Consider the following 20,256-nt stretch of genomic DNA (forward strand, 5'->3'; position numbering starts at 1 on the left):
TGTACATACGGTGTAGTACATGAAGTCAGCAATACTTTGCTGTTCCAGGAAGGGGTATACAGTATAAATGCGCAGATAATAAACTGTGAGTGAGTTGATTAAACTTGGTCCCCGAAGTGTATTGAGGTGAATTGATTTGATTTTGCTTAACATTATTTTCCATTTATCTTCATCAAATTGCATTTTTGTCATGAATACAGTAGCAGCCTTGCAGATGATCAGACTCAAATGCTCATTGGTTTTTTTATCCAGTACACAGAAGTAGAAAGCAAGAACTGTATACAGAAAAGTGTGCTATACTTCACCACGCTTTAATATCCCTTACAAAATACTGTGTATTTTCCCCATGCTTTTCAAATGGTTATACTATGCATTTACCACAGTTGACCTTGGTTTGGAATGTTTACTAATATGATATACGCTCCTTGCAAAGGAGCTGGCACTTCTGTACAGCGGTATCGGCGATAAGCTGGAGTGCGAGAGGTCCCGGGTTCGCGCCCGCCCTCTGTCTGTGTGTGGATTGTCTTGCCGAACCGAGATCACTACTATATATATATATATATATAAAATCTGTGGGTTTTGTTTTCCTCTTAGACAATACAACAAATACCAGTATATGCAAAATCAGGGCTTACATACTCAATAAAAGAAGTCTGGTCACCCGTACTTACCTACATTTGAACTCGTTATTTAGTAGCCAGGCAAAGTTTTTAGTATGACCAAAATGTAGACCTTTAACTAGGGAGACAAATCTGATCCTTTTAAAAAGAGGTCATCATGAACAAATCCTGACCTCACTGTAATGATGAGAACTTGGCCTGGTGGTATTAACATTCTCTAACCGAAGATCTGTTCACGCTAATGATTCACTTACTGTAAGCAACAAGTAACAGACGCCTTTAACACTGGACAAGACAGAGCTGAACAATGCACCAGCCACAACCCATGTTTGGCTATCAAGACCTGTATCAAATTTTCTGGCCAGACAGTTTTTGTCAGCATCCTTAACACAAAACACACAGTAGAGGCAGAGGTAGAGACTGAGGATTGAAACCCAGACGTTCTCCAGGTTCACAGACCAACATGAAGCCTATAATGGCAAAAGAACTGGGATCTTTGTGCGATGCAGACTGACAAGACTCTATATGACCAGTACTTTGTCAGAGACAAGCTCAAAATGTCTGTACCTAAACCCTTATGGCTCTGGATACATTTATAACTACTGAAATATTCTATGGAATTCATTATTTTGTGACGGCGCCTATTTGGGTGTTTATGCTGTTTTTGGGAAATGAAATAAATTCATAACTATGTCTGTCAGGAAGAGATGAAAAGGAAAGGGGCGAAGCATTATTGACTTAGCCTTAACTCTAAAATGTCTTACTGTATTTCAGAGGCCAGAAAATGAAAGCAAATCTTCTATAAACAAACATTGCCATGCTGATGCTTCCTGTCGATGACTTGACAAAGCTTCATCGCCGAGCAACAGGAGGTGTTATTGAAACTCCAATTCCCTTACAGTAGCTAGGTCTAAGGTTACCCTTTTCTTTAAATGCCATCCATGTGGATATTGAGCTGTCAGTATCATCTTTATTAGAGACTGTGTTTGATGATAACCACAGGAGGGAAAAAAAAACAAGTATTCCTCTTTTTTGTTTCCAGTGTGTGTTCACGTCCATATGTCTGTGTATTCTCATGTGGTTCAACCAGCAGCTTTTCAGATAATTGGTTTGTTTTACTGTCTGTTTTTCTTCAAGCATTTATTTAAATCAGGAAACAGTTAGAAAAAAACAAAACAAAAAAAAATGGTCACTAACAATTATCTTCTGGAAGGATCTACCACTGCTTCAGCCTGCCCTGTGAGTTTTGATTTCTAAAATGACATGGTATGGTAATACAGTCTAGTCTGCTGGCATTACACGTGATTACGTAAATTGCATAACAGTTTGCAGCTTGCTCCAATGTTAACAATATGTCCCAGACTGATTTTAGGGATGGACGTCCAAGAGGGTCCCCCTGATTCAGAGAATCACATTCTTGGCTAATCCTTTTCAAATGTTAAACTTTCCATTTTTCAGTTGAAAAAAAAAAATCAAAAAAACAAACCTTAAGATAATCATCAGGACCCTGTTGTGAAAACAAATGGACTGTATCCGATGCCGCCTAGCATTAGTAGAAAAACAGCTTGTAGCATACGGTATGGATTATGGACTACGTGTTTATGTGACACACTCTTCTAAGCCTACAATACTGCAGTGCCTACAAACAGGACTGGGCCAATCCTTGGAGATTTGTTTTTGTTTTCTCAGTACTGAACTGATATGACTGAGCATATGATTCATTCTCTCATCTGAGAAAAAAAAAAAAAAAATACTCAAGGACAGGTCCCTGTTGCCAAATCAATTTCTTATAAATGTAGCGTTTACATTAACAGTTTAACAGCACACTACCATTATTAAGAATACAAACAGTTCTCATCCATCCATCTACCATGTCTTGCACATAGACACAATAGGAAATAAGGATGGCCCTACATCATGTGTGCATACTAAAATAAAGTAATTGTTTAGGTGAATGCATAGGTGCAATTTACACGGGGGGAATGAGGGACACATCCCCCTCATTTCAAATAGAATAATCTTTATACATGCATCAGCTACAGAAACTCCCCCCCCCCCCCCACACACACACACTTTGAAACCAAAGTTATGGCACTGGGTGAATGCTGTGGCAGATTAAAGCTGGCAAGAAAGTGGAGCACAGCTGCTCCTTTCGAGTGAAAAATTACTTGTTATTTTCCATATTGACGAATGTTAAACAGTGAAACACAGTTGGGGCATTAACAGAAAATATTATCATTACCTTTCTTCTACTTTTCACAAAGACATATATGAAGTTATCCAGATTTGACACCACCTACAAACAAGCAGCCCAATCCTCCCCTCCATCAGTTACTGGAAACAGCAAGGTGCTCAGTCAGATCTGCCCGACACCCTGAGGTCAAATCCTGTCAGCAGTGTATCAGTGGAGCCCTTCCCATTATAGAGGTCATCATAGCCTGAAATATGGGATGAACCTGAGCAAACTGCCTTAACACTGAAATACATAAAATACGCAGGACCCCAGGTGGTATATGGGGGGCTTGTCCATGTCACTGACCAGCTGAGACGTTCATTTCCAGGAGGCTGACCACAGGCCATGAAATCAATAGAGGAAAATTAAGAGCGATGACATAAACCAATCAGGGTGATCCCTCAACTAGCTGCTAAAAGTGTTAGTTAAACTAATGAGAGATGTGTTTGTCTTCATTTAAAGAGCATGCTTTGTGGAATATAGTTTCTTCTCTTGTCTGTATAGAAGACACAGGGGTCTTGTCAATTGCTTTAAACAGCAGAAATCCAAATACCAAACAAAGGTCATTTCTGTTACAAATATGCAAAATGCCAGAAGCGGTTCTATTTAGAGATTTAAAGGATGGCAGCATTTAGATTCCCCCAACATTTAGATCAATTGAATAGCCCCTATAGTCTAATGTCTATGATGGCGAACTTACATTCTACAATCAACCGTATGAAGTAGATATTCCTCGTTCTACAATGCTGGTACATTGCAGCTGTAAGACAAACACACCGTATTGGCTCAACATCACCTCAGAAACATGAAACGACGTTGTTAAAATATTCAGCTCCGCATTTCCACAGCTCGACTGTAGTTCTTTCATTCAGAATGCCAGTCGTTGAAACCAAGACAATATTTCCTTTAAATCAAAGACAGTTGAAATTACAGTATCACATTTTTGATAGCTAAGATTTGACAGCCAAAAGTCTATGAAATGTTACAGTACAGTCAATTTACTGGTTGTACTAACTAAAGGAATCTATTTGCAATTCATAAGAGATTTGACTTTGTAATTGATACGTTTTATTACTATTGCTATTATTGTTTGTATTATTATGTTTTACTAGGCATGAATGAACTATATGTAAAAGGAAAACAGACAGATTTTACTACACCAAAAAACTACACAGCACAGTAAGAACAAGTACAGTGGTTTGAAACTTAAGCAAATGCAAATTCGTATATATTATATATCTATATATATATATATATATATATATATAATATATATATATATATATATATATATTTGTATAAACAAAAATATTTTCGTAAAAATTTTTTTATTTATGTTATTAAGGTAGGGATAATCTCACTAGCACCAAAAACTCTTGTGAGCTTTGGCTCCGTTTGAAAGGTACAAACAAAAACATGAACTGTTGAGAAGCTGTAAATTCTCTTAACTCCCAAAATGCCTGAAATAGAGGTTCCTGTGAGATTAGCAAGAATTTTGCAAATTCTGGACAAATGCTATAGTGGCAGGTCAGAATTCCATCCCTAATTCAATTCATTACAGCTGTGAGGGTGTCAATGAAAACAGACAGGAAAATCTGGCACAGTACAGTACAGAGCCCTGACAGATATGCAGAATCCTTCTCTCAAACACATAAGATCCAGTCAAGCAAGGAAATACCTGTTGCGCCATTACACTGACCATAGTTATTTTTAGCCCACAATAACCAGTTTCTAAAAATAGCTGAAAAACAGAAGTGCTATTTTCTATACAGTATCATTGCTGCTGTCCTAAACCTATTCACTGTCCCTCAAATCAACCCTGATCTATATTACTCACCATTTATGGAATCAGTCAGTCTCTTGAAGGATCTGCCAGCACAAACCCCAATCAAATCAAGTGCAGCCTCTCACTTGCCTAATGAATTTTTGTAGCGAAAACTATTTTTTTTTCCAGGGGAATAATTCTTCTGCACCACGAGCTTAACTGTAGTTAGTAGTGCCAACCCTCTCTAGCTGGTCTGCTGATTCAGGCACACTTCCCTGTGTGCACTGAAAGCAGAAAGGGAGGTCCTGCCAACAGCACAGAGCTCAGGAGCTGTCTGTCTGCTCTTGATTGGAAGTCTGTGTGCCTGTTTTAGTTTGCGATGCAAGCCAAAGGAATTTTCTGCAGTGCTTATAAAACACACACTGATGTGACAGAGCAGAAGTTTGCTAAAAATCTGGGAGAGTTATTGCTGAAATGAAGAAGTTGCTATCTTTTATAAAAACCTCCCCTCCCGAGGTGTCTTCATTGCTGGCAGGCAAGGAAAAAAGGCATTATAATTCACTGCTGCCGAAAACAGACTGTGCTTCCAATTCTCAATGCTGCCCTGTGCAGGATGCCCCAGACTGAGCTCAGGAAGCACAGGAAATAACACAGATGCATGAAGTCTACATCTGTATGTCCTGGAAAACCGTTTATAATCCGCTGTGAAGAACAGAGAGGTTTCCTCTAAATGCTGACCGCGCACAGAGAGTCCTGATATAATACAACGTGACCCGACATCACAGGCTCAGTGGAATGGAACAAAGTAAATAAATTATAAACCCAATGGCTTAAGACTGAGGCTGAATGCTTAGATCAAGTTTCCTCGGATCTACTGTTTCACTGTAGCCTGTTTAAATAGTTAAAGTCTGAGTGTGCAGTGTATTGCCTTAGCTTGACTGCTTGAAGTACAGAAATAAAGGGCTTGCGTGCTCATTGTAATTGACTGTTCAGTTTTTGTGCTATTTTGAGCCAGTCAGATTTTCCATCACAACATTGCTGTTTTAGCAGGAAGGGCCACCATTTTTAAAGATCACTGCTGGAGGAATGGGTTGTTTTTGAACTTCTAAATATTGTAAAAACTGTAATGAATACTCGAAATCGTATTTATACCTGTACCTATAATGACTCAACTAGAATTAATTAATTAAAACCCACTTTAAATACAAATCTCTGACTTCTCTATTTATCTTAATCTAGGAAAAATGTCACAGTTTACGGTCGATCAATGTACAGGCCTTCCAAGAGCTGGCATTTTCAGTAACCTAATGGAAAACCTACAGACACATAAACAAACACATGCCTCTGGGGGATTGTTTCAACTTATAAATCTTCTGTAAGTAAGTAGTACTAGAAGTCAACTAATCACAATTTAAAAAATAAATAAATTATATATATTTTTACCAGCGCTGAGTGCTTTTATGTAACAATGGTGATTTCAGAAATACTCGCACATACATCCGTTGCCAATTACTTAAGATTGTAGAAAGTGAGATTCTCCAATAACTAATACTGTATCAGACCATGCAAGACAGCCCAATAGAAACACACTTTTTTTTTTCTCCAAAAATGAGATGATGCGCTTGTCTGACGGGGTATTCCCAAATTCCCAAAAAGTTCAAAGCAGTCTTACTGTATATGACCCAAAACTAAAATGAAATGTGAAAGGCATACATATACATTAACATCAGTTAACCTACTTCCAAAACATTATAATACATATTGCAGTTAAAGAAACCCCTATCCCATTTAAACTGGGTGTAGTAGAAAAAATATACATTGGGATGCAGATGAGGGATATGAAAAAGATTTCTGGTAAGGCTGTATAACCCTAGGGGCTGGTCATAAAAGACATTCTCATAGAACTAGGGAATGTTACTCCTGCAGGATTACATTGCTGGAGGCTGGGTGTGCAGCGCTATCGAAAGAGCCATCACAGAGATAGGAAAACATGACTGAGACCATATAAATGAGAAGAACACGGAAATGACTGAAGATAACAGACCTCATAGTTTATTTTAAAATAGAGATCCATGCGCCATGTGTTTAAAACCAGCAACTGCACTATAAAGAGTAATACCGCTTTGCTGAAATGCACTGCAATCTAATTTAAAATTAGATAGATAAACCTTAAAGTTATCTTTCGTTACTAATTGAGCTCAGTGTTTTCACAGTAGAAACACGTTGCTGTGGTGAATGTGTCCTGTAGTTCTATTTTGACTGTGAATCACTTCCTTTGTGAATCACTGTAATATTTCTGATCACACAGATTCTAACAGCTGATTACATTCTGGGATACTCCATTTTGACCAATAAAACATCATTGTGTCAACAAACAAAAACAGATAAAAGAAAAAAATACAAATGTGGTAATCATTAACTTTTTACAGGAAAAAGCAGGCTTATTCATTTCTGTGTGTGGGCATCATTAACTTGCTTTAGACATCATTAACGCAACTATTGACTTAAGGCACCGGAAGCAGACCGGCAAGGTAAGTACTATAAACAGTAGGATCCCATCCTGTTAGTGTGTTCTACTGCAATGATTGTTTATGAAAGAGTTACAGAGTGTTCTGCTACCTCAGTACACAAGACAATGAACTGCTGCTATAGCAGTGCTGCACCATGAAATAGCACCTTTGATACCTTCATTCATTTCAACATGGCAGCATGCAAGTACAATCACCTCATAATACCTGTGGGTGGAAATGCACACCTGCCTCTGGACTCCTCCAGTCATCCACCAGGTATGTTGGTCCTACATTTTGCAACAGGTTTTTTTTTTTTAAAACAGTCGCGCATGAAATCCAGCATCAGTTACCGTATATATGTGGTTGGGACTGTTGTTTGCTCTTAAATCAAGATTAAGAAACAGACACAATAATGAAAATAAGAAGCAAGGACATTGTGCCCCATGTAAAGGGAAATTCCATCTCATATAAGCACGAAAGAAAATGAATCAGGACGGAAAGAACCCATTGACCAGTAACATTATCCCTGCAAGCTAAAACTCGCATTCACCAGTCAAGCAGTGGGTTTGCCTTGCTGTGCTTTAAGGGTGCTTTGCAAATAAATAAAGCTCCAAAGCATAACTTATAAAACTTTCTTTTTTTTTTTAATGTACCTCAACCATTGAAGACTTCTGAGCAGTTAATGACTTAAGTCATACAAGTTTAAGGACCGCTAATCAAAGATTGTAAAATCCACTGTCCTACATTATTAGCTGTTGCAGTGGTCGCCATTTTCTACTGTTGAATATATTTGGGTTGTTTGCATTGCATTTTATATACTTCAATTTATATTATACTTCCTACTCCTTCACATACTAAGTTTTAATTCAGACAGGAAGCAACAGTTTAGCAATGTTAGCAGTTTAGCATTGTTTTTGAATATCCTGAATACATAGGGGTTAATCGATTTTGATTGATTCATCTTGTCTGCCTGAGTGTGGTTTCAAAAAGCACAAAAAAAAAAAAAAAAAAAAGACATCTCGAAAAATGGGGTACTTCTGAAGACCTTGGCAAAGGGCCATTGGAAAGCATACCTTTATTCCACAAGATCTCAGAATGAAGAAAAAAAAACTGCAACTTGCAACTTGCAATGCTGGCCCAATTACACGCAAGCAAATATTTTCAAACTGTTAAATTACATGTATGTAAATATATGTATATTACACATTAGCTGGCATTATGAAACATTTGCAGCAAGCAGCACTTTGTTAATACTTTATATTATTTGTAATTGTATCACTAACAAACATGTTTGATTAATCGCTTAATCAACCGCTGGCTTCATTGGAGGATACGGCAGTATTAAATTCAACAGTAATCTATAAAATATTAAGTTGTATTTACAAAATAATACTACAGGGTATTGATTATGTAATGTCTCACATTAAAAACAATACAACATTTTTTTTATAGGGTACATATTATATTAAGTGTATTAATATAATATTATATTTACATATTAAATGCTCCAAAAATTGTCAGTAATTTAAACAGCTGCAGACTAACTGTTCATATAAACATTCCTCAACTGGTATTTGATTATAAAAGTAAAGCAAACATGACACAATTCTAGCTATGACCGCTTGACAAACCTCGCTCTCTCTCCACATGCAGCATGGCTTGCAAGACAAGAAAACAGGAATGCAAAACATGTAATTCACCCCACTGCCAATTATCCCAGAAGCCAATCCCTTTGGAGATACGATGCATGCTGTCCTGTCTCACATTTCATGCATGAATCACACCTACAGCAATTGCCAAAGCTGAAACATTTCAGCTAAAGTAGACAATTTGTAAGTATCAAAATAAGGCTCCCTTTTCATAGAAGCTTGACTCAATCCTGGTTTTACAATGAGGTTTAATAAGACACACCTGAGCTGGACCCTCACCTATACACATCTAATCAAGTTTGTAGTAAAACATAGAAATGGGTAAAACTGTAGGTGTCTGATTTCCTTCTCTGCATTTGTCTTGCAAAGTTCCTCCTTTACCAAACCGCTCAAACTAGAAATGTTTATTTATTTTTTTTCTAAGCAAAAACAAATTATTTCCAGGGACATAATCAAGGGGAGGGGGTCAAATCAGATTGACTGGCTCATCAACATGTAAATAAGTAAAATGGACAGTAAGAAAAACCTCTATCACTGATACATTATGTCCATAGGCTGAAAGGGTTTGTTTTTACTCAACATTTTCCATAAATATGAAGTAGCGAGCTGAATTGGTTTATGGGAAGAGGTTGCCACAGCGCAATTGCAAATTCATATACATTGCGTAATAACTACGTTCCACACTTGAACATAACAAGTGCTGAATGTATGATTAATAGATATAAAGAAAACATATTTTGAAGGAAATGATGTATTTATATGCAATTGCATTGCAAACAATAGCACTTAAAACAAAGTGTTACCAAAGCCATAAAGATAAAAAAAAAATGCCTCTTGATTTATAAATAGATAATAATTAACATTTTAACACAGTGCTGTACTGATGGATAAAAGCTACCATGCAAGAGAAATTTTCAGTAAGAACATCACGTCAGCAACAAAATCAAAGAGCTAAACTTTTCACAAACCAGAAAGCCAAGGGATCGCTTTTATTCTACTTTGACAAAGACCTTTTACCAGCATGCCCTGCCCAACAGCTTTTTACTATGAATGAATCAATTCTCCTACCTTAGTGTGCGCACAGAAATGCAGTACTTCCACATTAGATTCCACATTGTAATGTCACCTACTCTCCTTGGCTTTTGTTGTGTTTGAGAAGGTTAATGCGGTCCCAGGGAGAAACACAAGCGAAAAATGTTACAGGCACACAATAAAATTACTGTCTACAGTACACTAAGGCAGCTTGACACTGACTCACAATCCCTCCAAGGTCCTGCATCTTTAACCCACTACAGAAAATGACTAACTTCAAGTTGGGTCAGAGCTCATATCTGCCTTGATTCCTTTAATTAAACTGAATTATACAAAGTTGTTCAATAAGGAATAAAGTATAGCAGAGACCGTTCACAGAAACCCAAATAAGGCAAGACCACTAGAACAAATCAGCCTACAGTTTATTTCTATAATGCAGGCTGTCGGCAGGCCCCTCTGAATATCACTTACTAGTACTTAACAATACACCCTAAATCATCTGGTTGGGACTTGTAAACTCCCAGCAGTCTGCAGAATGTCTTACTTGCATGATGTAAGAGAGCTCTGTGCCAGAGGCTACACCGGGCCTGGGTCCAACCCAGTGACACATTTCCCAAAAGAGCACCAAAGCAGGGGGTTGAATAAAGTTTAGAACAGGGCAAATTCAATTCACGCTGCAATGTTTTGAAACATAATGTCATGGAATTTAAACTGTAATTTGTTTATTTCTGCCCCAAAACACTAATCCTGCACGTTCGCTACTCCCTTCACATCTGCACAAGCCAGTAAATTGATAATTAGGTCTTTCAGCTCTGTATTTACAATTAGAAATATGTCCTGTTTTAGCAACACACAAACTGAATTATTTTAGAAAGAACCACAAACGAAGACAAGAGTCCTGCAATCTCCTGCTAACAGGATAGTTTAAACAATAACTTTGCTCAGAAGGATTCTTAATTAGGATTTAAACAAAATAAAAAAGGTCTAGTTTTGTGATGGGCTCCCCAAGCCTACAAGCTTGTTAGTAGTTGGAATTTCATCTCAAAACAAAAACAAGATTGTAATATATATTTTTTTTCATCCAAAAGCTTACATTGTAATTATTTAAAGTAGGGAAGATAGTGCAAAAAAAAAAAAAAGACTTCAGGGAAAACATAATGCTAACTAATGTAATGATCCCGTTCCTATCGAACTGATTGCGAACAGCAGCTAGTGGAATGCAGGTTTTATATAATTTATCCATTTCCATTTATTTGCAGTTTTGACATGCATCTTCTCTGTGGTCCAGTATTTTCTGTAAACGATTCTTTACACAAAAATATGTGGTCCAGTGGTTAAAGAAACAGGCTTGCAACCAGGAGTTACCAGGTTCAAATCCCAGATCAGCCATTGTAAGACCCTGAGCAAGTCACTTAACCTCCTTGTGCTCCACCTTTCTGGTGAGACATTCTTCTAAGTGACTCTGCAGCTGATGCATAGTTCACACACCCTAGTCTCGTATCTTGTGAAGCACTTTGTGATGGCGGTCCACTACGAAAGGCACTATATAAAAATAAAGCAGATTATTATTGTTATTATTATTATTATTACTAAAAGAGCACAGCCCAACTAAAGAATACAGTTCCAGAAATTTGACAGGTTTCAAGAATACCTACCCTATTAATATACCTAAGTTATTGTTTGAATTCATCTTGCCAAGGATCATTACAATTATAATACAAAAGTTATTAAACCATCTTCATACCTTATTGAAATAATAATAGTAATACATTAATAACAGGTATGCTGAAATGCACCCTCCTACAAAGATGTGTGTAGCGCTGCCAAAAACACAACTGCAATAAAAGGTTATTCCTGTAACTAAAAGACTAAACAAAAAAGTAATTGCAAGTCACATTAGACTACAGGAACTACAGTGTACGTATGCTTCTTCAGTCATCACCTGTATTTGATACAAAACAAAATGTTAAAACCGGTAAACAAAGAAATATTGTTTCAAGTGCTATTTACCGATATACAATTACATGCTAGATTTTGCTAAAAAAATTTAATTTATTATTATTAGCTGGAGGCAAGAGGGAAACGATTGTTCAAGATTAAACAGAATATGAAAAGCCCAATTAAGGATAATATATTTTGAATGGGAACACTGTACCAGTAAAGATATAGCTGTTACATATCAGGGACAGTAAATACAATTACTTATTGTGGTGTAAACTGCCTTGGCAATTGAAAAAAACTGCTGCCAAAATAAATGTATATACTGTAAAAGCATGTCCACAGCACTATCTTTCATGCTTGCATTCTTGGCAGTCCATTCCAGCCTGGATCGCACACGTTTGTAATCTTTAAGAAAGTAGGGGGGTGCTTATTCCTGGGGGGAGGGAATAGTCAGCCTCTAAAAATGAATTGCAGTATTCTGTTCCGGTTTTTGTGAACTTGACCTATTGTATAACCTGCTTCTATATTTTAAATAACTGCATAATGACAGGGGACTTGTCAAATAGGATGCACTACATATTGCCACTTGCATTACTGCTAAACAAAATTGAAACCCAACAGCGTGAAGAAATGGAGAAATTGAGTCTCTGTAGTTCTGCTGTACAATTTACATGAATGTTTGTTGCTATGTGCTGGTGGCTTGTTATCATAACAGATTAACATCACCTCCAAGTTGTTCTTTAATCATAATATCAACAAGAGTACTTGTACATTACTCCAATGGAAAACTATTAAGTTCATGAAATGCAGTTTTTTTCAGTAAATTTAACAAAGTTTGGGTCTGATGTACCTCCTCAGTCTGGCAGAGAGCTCACGAAAAATTTCTCTTCCCTTTGCCAAGTAGCTGGAAAAGTAATCAGAAAGATAAAAGCAGCAATCTACTTTCACAATCCTGGATGAAAAGTACACTGCAGGTTTCTATAGCTACCAAACTGATGTGGCCTACCTCAGGAGCGGGCTGAGCAGCTGTCGATGACTCAGTCACACCACCATCATGCCTACAGAATCAGAAACACATATTGTGTGCCTAACCTCAAAAACATTACTCTTCTTAAATTACTTTTTGATTTATTAAAGGAACAGTGGAATATAACAGTCACGATAAGGGAATTTAAATACAGATCAGATGGTTAATTTTTTTTTTTTTTCTTAAAAATTTAGTAAATCGACAATTGATTTTACCCTGTTTTTCTCCCAATTTGAAATGTTCAATTGTATTTTTTTTAGGTTCAGCTTGCCACTACCACCCATGCACTGACTCGGCAGTGGCGAAGATGAACACACGCTGTCCTCCGAAGCGTGTGGCGTCAGCCGACCTCTTCTTTCACTCTGCAGGCCCACCATAAATAACTACAGACAAGTCCGCAGGCGCCAGGACACTACGTATCAACAGTGATCACATACAGTACTGAACAGAGACCTTCCCTCATTTTTAACTTGAAATCACACTGCAAGTTCTAACACTCTGTTATGAAAACAATGTCCACCCACATTTAACTATAACTAGACCACAATCTTTTATATTTGGGTTTCTGTCACAACTCAACTGGTCCAATTAAATATCTAATTAAGAACAGCAAGTTTTACTGCAGAGTGTCTCCAAATGTGTGAACCTTTACAAGTCAGTAAGGAAATTGATACATAGTGACCGGGCTGCTAGAGACACCTTGAACTGCAACAGGTCAGAGGAACTGATACAATGGATTAGCAGAGAAAGACAGAAGCAAGTGGAGCATTGCACTGAATCTTTGAATCAAGCCACAAATGAAAAGTAAACCTTGGCCTCTCAAAAGTCCACATAGATACAATCCAGTACAGTTGGCACTGTCTCAAAATAATGTCCAATAGCGATAATGGAGAAAACTCCAGTCGCTAAAAGAATTTCCGTCCAGGGCAGTCTATAGGGGAACCTCACGTAACCATTGACTGTGCAGATATACATGGAAGACTCCAGTGCTGCTGATCCTAAACATTTCAGCAGATATGTAATGATTCCTAGTGGGTTAATGCAAATATAATTTAAAAAAAGACAACCACTGGAATCACTATGTGGTTTTCCATTTATCCTACTCAAAAACGAATGCAGATTTTTCTACAATGGAGCTTGTTTCAACTTCAGCGGTAACACAGAAGATGCTATCTGACACTTTTTAATGTCTTGATTTACCCACTGAAACTGGTGAAACTCGGCCAACAAACGTTTGTGATGTCAGGAGCTGGCCATTGATTTATGGAACATAATTTTGCTTAGGAACACAGGTGTAGGATAAAAGACAGATGGGAAGACCAGAACCCAATCAATACAGCCTTATAGACATTGTCTTTTAATGTGGCTCAGTAGGGGGTCTCTCCCCTCAGGGCTTCAATTAAACCAACATCCCAGAAAGCTGTTAATAGGGGTACATTGCTGAGTTGCAGTCTTTTGGAAAAGAGTTTAAACCAGAGGGTCCTATTTGGATGGCCATCAAATATTATAAAATAATTTGATACACGTTTTAAACTAAACTTTACTAAATCCTTAAATATTTGATTTAGGTGTAAACAATTGTGCATTTGGGCAATTTGGTTAATTTATCATTTTGCAAGAAGGTGTTCCGCATTGTGCTTGCAGATTCATTTCACATAAAAAGACAAATGCATTGCCAAAGGGAAGACCATGAAGAAAACAAACGGTCTAATGCTACAAAAAGTATAATGTAAAGCTTTGCACTGTCTTAGTGGCTAGTTTTCAAAATCTTTCACGTAGAACTGGTAGAAAAGTTTGAGTTGATTTAAACTAAGCAAAGCAATTTAGGTTTTCAGATTGTTTCTGTAACACAGAGCACTTTGTCTGCCTTTAACTGCATTAGTATAATAGCTAATGCCCTGACCAACAGTCATTCATTTATTCTTGTCATTTTAGAAGTAGAGTTGTTGTGCTTAATCAAGCATGAGCAAGCTCTATGCAAGAAACAGAACTGCACTGAAATTATTTAAGTATTGTAAAGTTTGGGTAGGTAAAGTTGTCTTGTTGAATTGTATTTTGACAGAACTATATGATCAGGTCTCGGGAGCCTTTCAGCAGACACACGCAACTGAATGTTTGTTCCTTGATTACAAACACAACAACACAAGAACTATGCGGTACACCTCTGCATTCGGAATGACAAATAAGCATGCATGATCAGAAAACAAGGAGAAAGATTATAATGAGACCATTCTTTTTTGCTGAAAGTTTCCACTTAAAAATCTGACAGATTACCTTGATCAAGGGCATACACAACAAGTGTAGGATCATTAGTAGAATATCTCAAAAAGATACTGAGCCATAGAGGTCTTTATTACTCCAGTTAATCTATTGCCTGTACACTATGTATTCATATAAAGATGTTTAGCAAGGCAGGTAACGCTGTAGCCACACTTCTGAGTACCTAATATAATCCTAACGTGACTTTATTTGTTTTACTGCATCACATTGCATTTTGACTGTTTTAAGGACTGTTTTTTTTTTCTTATTCATATTCTCTTAAACAGTATTTTGGAAAACTAGAGTCAACATCTAACCCTCTCTAAAACATTTGAAACAATGTTTCATGAACAGTAAATTTGATTTAATGAATCAAAATGGACTTCAAAATACATTCCTTACCAAAACATTCCTTAAAACAGTCTTTAGAGATTTGTGAAAAGGGTCCATACAGTAGATCCAGAACTGAGAGTAATTTCTTGCAAATAGTAATGGATGTAATGTTGTAAAACAATTAACCAGTCACCATAAATGACATGTACATATGAGCCTCTGTTAAAACAGTCATGTACTTGTTAATGCAACATGCTAGTAGTAAACCTTGACCTTCTGAAAGTGAAGGGTGTGACTCTGTATATTGTCAGGGATAGAAGGCAGATGAGACAGACACATGGCCCGTCTCCTTCCAGGCCTCGACTGAGTTGTAAGAGGAGGGACAATTCCATGTGTCATGGGGGGCCAGAGGTTACAGTGAAAAGAAAAATGAAATTACCATTAAATATTCACTTGCTGGCTGCTAACCCTTAAACAAGAGCATGGAGCAGGAGAAGCGTGGAGTAGAGAATGCAATAGTTACTCCTGGCTCTGTTCTTTATGAGCAACTATTGTTGATTGATGTGCAAATGCCTGTGCTTTTTCCTACATGGTCGAAAAACAGCGTACTGTAAAATCAATAAAAACAAAAAGAAATGAGAAATTAGAAAATAAAAAAGCATGCTAAAGCACCAGCTTGATTATGTCCAATCAATAAACACCCAAAGGTCATCCTAACACAAGTAACACACACTGAGTGTGTGCTGCATCACAGTGTCAAAACTGTCTGTTATCATACAAAACAAGCACTACAGTTCACCTTAACACAGCAGTGCCAAGCCGCACCAGGCACTTCTCAGCAGCACAACTTTGTTCCATCATTTCTCTATTCAAGCCCCCTGTTAAATGAAAGGCAGCTGACACTTCAGCCCTATTCTCCATTCACAATCAATTACAAAGAAGCTCTGTCAGAACTGCTGGAGGAAGGTTTCGGAGCTCAGCTTGGGTAGCTGTGATGCATGCGAGATGCTCAATCAGCACGGAACAATGAACTCGAATAATTTCTAAACGTCTGACATAGGAAATGAGTTCCATAAACAACATGTTTGCCAAGATTTTGACTCAGTTTTCCTTCATTATGCAGGTCAGCTTGCTGTTAATGATATCATAATTGCAAACATAATCTACATCTGAGGTTAAAATGAACTCTTAAAATGCCTCATTTATTTTAACCAGTAAACAAAACGTACAGTAGTTTCTTGTCAACAAAACAAAACAGTCAAACGGTAAACTCAGTGCAAAATACGTATCAAGATATCTTTCATAAACACACTACCATGGGTAAAATTCACACAGTAAAAACAAACAGTAGAACATTTTAATTCCAGCTTACCTTTTATAAAAGCCATTGAGAGGCTGTAGACACCAGAACTGCCAGTAATCCAAACAGAAGGCTTTTAGCTTCAACATTGTATGTGGTAAAATCAAAGACGCAGAAGGTTTACAAACATATCATCAACTTCTGAGGAACCTTCTTACGCCAGGCTCAAGCAGAAGCCTGTGTTACCACGGGAGAGACACCTCATTGCCCCTGTGTCAACATTCCGAAGCCCATTGTCTTCCCTGTTGTCAGTACAGGCAGCGAGAGACCCCACATGGCACTGTATCCTGGCTTAGCACCTGCCCATTAACAGGAGGACAAGCAGAACAGCAGCAATAATCACCTCCCCTCTTTGATGTCTCCAGTAGAACTGTCCGGAACTCTCCCCTCATACTCTGGATTGATAAGTGGTTTTTTTCCTCTCTCTCTTTTTTTTAACCACTTCAAAACTGTTTTTTTTTGTTGTTGTTTTTTTTTTTACTACTGGGTGGTTCCAATGCCACTCTTTTGTACTGTTAATATGAGACATACAACCCTTAAAAAAGTATGCAGTGTAGCTCTAATCCATACAATTGCCTTGAAAAGCAATGTTAAACTCCAGTAGCGTATAGGGTACTCTCTGCATCTCATTTCCACACACGCAATTTTCTTTCCCCCTTTCCTTACATATATATTTTTTAAAAGACCCCTGGTAAAGCAATACAGTTTCCAGTTTGTAAATAGGCTGAACAGCTCTGCCTCTCCCTGCCAGGTCTTCAGCTCTGAATTACAGCTGCTCCATTATCTGTCGCAGACTATGACAAGGACTGGCTTCCCTGCGCTTAAACCACAACAATGCAAACAATGCCCTTCCCGATCAGGGTATTAATTATGCTTTATCTAATTCCCAGCACCCTTTGCCAGTCAGGTCTGTGTGGTGAAAAGCTAAATCACCAAAACCACATGGTGCTCAGTGGGGCAAGCTCATAGCTAAAAAGCTGGCTAGATAATGCCTCGCGGAGATATGCTGATGTTGGTTGCTGGGGCAACAGTAACACATTGAGACAATCTCAAATGGAACGTTGATGTCTGTTTCCCATTGGCCTGTAGTTAAATAATGGCTCTATAACAACCACACTGAATTTGTGTTGGAATTCTGGGACAAAAAAAAACCCAAAACATCTATTCATGCAATTGTGGTGGTGCTCAAAATTACCATAAACTGTAAACTTGAGCAAGATAGGAAGCAGATAAACACATATAAATTGTAAGCATAACACTGTTTCTACAATTTGAAAAAAACAGATGAAAGTGACAGCACAGATGATATCCAGTGAACACAATGTTCATCTAACGGTTCAGCTTTTGCGGATGTTTGAAATAAAAATTAGCATGGGAAATACAGTGTCATAATGTGAGTTCATTTCATTGCTGGTGGAGAATAATAATGCCAATTAATTTATATGTACTCCACAATTAGCAGGTGAAAAAAGCACAGTACCGCTTAATGTAACGGGGTGGAGTCTCTCATGTTTATAAGACTCTGAATGTTTAAAAGCATGTCTTTCCACTGGAGTCAATTCAACTTTTGCAGGGACAAGAACATTCCATGGAAATATTTAATCCAAACTCACATATAAATCTGGTGTTATTCTGCTATATAATACTCATATCACCTCGATTGTTACAACCAAACATGTACATTTCTATCATGTGATAATTAAAAGGCAGGATTTTAAAAATGTCAAATCTACAAGGCACTGATGAAGTCAATTTCACGTTCTTAATAGTTCCACTTTCTTTGGCTGGGTGTTTTTTAAGTTATGAATGATAAAGGCAGAGATGGATGGTAATCAAGATTCAGCACAACAGCCTGGCTTCTTTCCTCTCACAGTAGACTGCAACATTAAGCTCCATCTCACGCTCTTGAAGAAATGCAGCTTGTTACTTTGAATACAAGTTTCTGGCAGTGACTTGGCTGCCTTTGTTTGGTTTAAATCTTCAGCCTCAAAGTAGCAGCTGTATAGCCAACAGGAAACAATACGTCACTCTATTCCATTTTGTAAGCGTCCAGGCTTATAGAGCATTCAGAACTAAAAAAAATCTTACTACAAACATGAAAGCGTCATTATCACCCGACAAACCCCTTCAGCTACACCTTCCTCACAAGCTCAGCACATCAACATCACGTTCTGCTGTTTAATCTTTAAATCCTGATGACGGCTCAATTATCAGCCAGGTTTGAATGAACTTCAATATCGTTATCTCTGTTTACACAGTTATCTTTTTACTCTTGTTTTATGATAGTCCTGTTAAGTCCATATCTCTGAGTTTAGAATAGTTTCTACACAGTGTGACCCTGACATGTCTTATTCTATCAGTAAAGATGAAAGCAGCACTTGGTTCCTGTTCAAGGGGCTGAGTTATTGAAACTTACCAACGGGTGACATTATGCATAATAGGTACTTCAAGGCACATTGACATTCACATGATGGAAACGATAGAACTGGCTTAGCACAAGTCTACGTGCTGCCAGAAAAGTTAAATCGTTAGTGCAAAATCAGAAGAATGAGATAAAAATGCTTACAAAGTCCAGTGTGTATGTCTTACTTACGGTAAAGTTACGCTCTGAAAGTGCCTCTGTAGTAGGGTAGAGATACCGGTTTTGATAATTTTTCACCTTCGTAAAATATATTGCAGATTCATATTGCTGGATATTATTGAAGTTGTGATATAAGGATGATCCTGAGATGCAATCATATCTGGATTTCCCAGTGCCTTAACATATTTACAGTATATTGGAGAGTCAAAAATGCATGCGGCGCTGCAAATGTATACATTTTATTTTTATCTATACAATGATTATTGCCAGGTTTTTTCAGCCCATATTGAAATCCTTTAATTAGAGTCCCATTTTTGCATAACGAGCAAAGTCCTTTATGAAATATGTGATGCCAAAGGAAGACATAACTAGCATGCATCATAATGTATAAAATCCACTGCCTATTGGGATTTCCATTCCATTCCTCTGCCGTTCAAGCAATCTTTTCTTTTGCAACTGCCAAATTGTATGTAGTTCTGATACTCCCAAAGATACTCCCAAGGGAGCAGATATAATTATTCAAAGAAATCTGCAAAAAAATAATAACCCCTTAGCCTTGTTTCGGCTACTGAAGACCCACGACAGTGTTCAGTTCTTTGATGCTACCAGCGCATCTTGGAGCCATTATTTAAATTATATCAATTTTCTTATGCTGGGTTTCAAAATTACATTTGATTGCTTTACATTCATATGGCTAGTTTGAAGAAAGGAAATGACAATGGGGGGGGGGGGGGGGGGGGCTGCTTTTACAAAGTCATCTACAGTATCCAGATTCTGACTAACAGCATACACCATAACAAAAGGCATATGAAGATATTCAAAACACTATACACACCAAACAATATGTAACAAGGAGGCTGCACTTTTAATGTTACTGTACAGTGGTGGGGAATGGCTCCAGAAGCCTAACATATTGTCTAAACAGATTGAAATGAATTTACAGAGT

At 37.5% G+C, this 20,256-nt stretch overlaps 1 protein-coding gene across 5 annotated transcripts in view; it reads right to left on the reverse strand.

Annotated features, from left to right (window-relative positions):
• LOC121328451 (IQ motif and SEC7 domain-containing protein 1-like) overlaps positions 1–20,256 on the reverse strand; it is a 151,905-nt gene that overhangs the window by 56,447 nt on the left and 75,202 nt on the right. Inside the window, exon 1 of one of the 5 annotated variants that reach the window (XM_041273119.1) lies at positions 16,742–17,669. The exons of 3 other annotated variants lie outside the window; for them this stretch is intronic. In XM_041273119.1, the coding sequence (XP_041129053.1) occupies positions 16,742–16,818 (77 nt within the window). In that variant the 5' untranslated portion in view covers positions 16,819–17,669. Of the gene's footprint in view, positions 1–9,845; positions 10,086–16,741; positions 17,670–20,256 lie in introns of those variants that run through there. One more of the 5 variants, XM_041273121.1, reaches the window with a different exon arrangement.

The sequence above is a fragment of the Polyodon spathula genome, chromosome 16 (genome assembly GCF_017654505.1).
Source record: "Polyodon spathula isolate WHYD16114869_AA chromosome 16, ASM1765450v1, whole genome shotgun sequence".
In the NCBI taxonomy this organism is placed as follows: Eukaryota; Metazoa; Chordata; class Actinopteri; order Acipenseriformes; family Polyodontidae; genus Polyodon; species Polyodon spathula.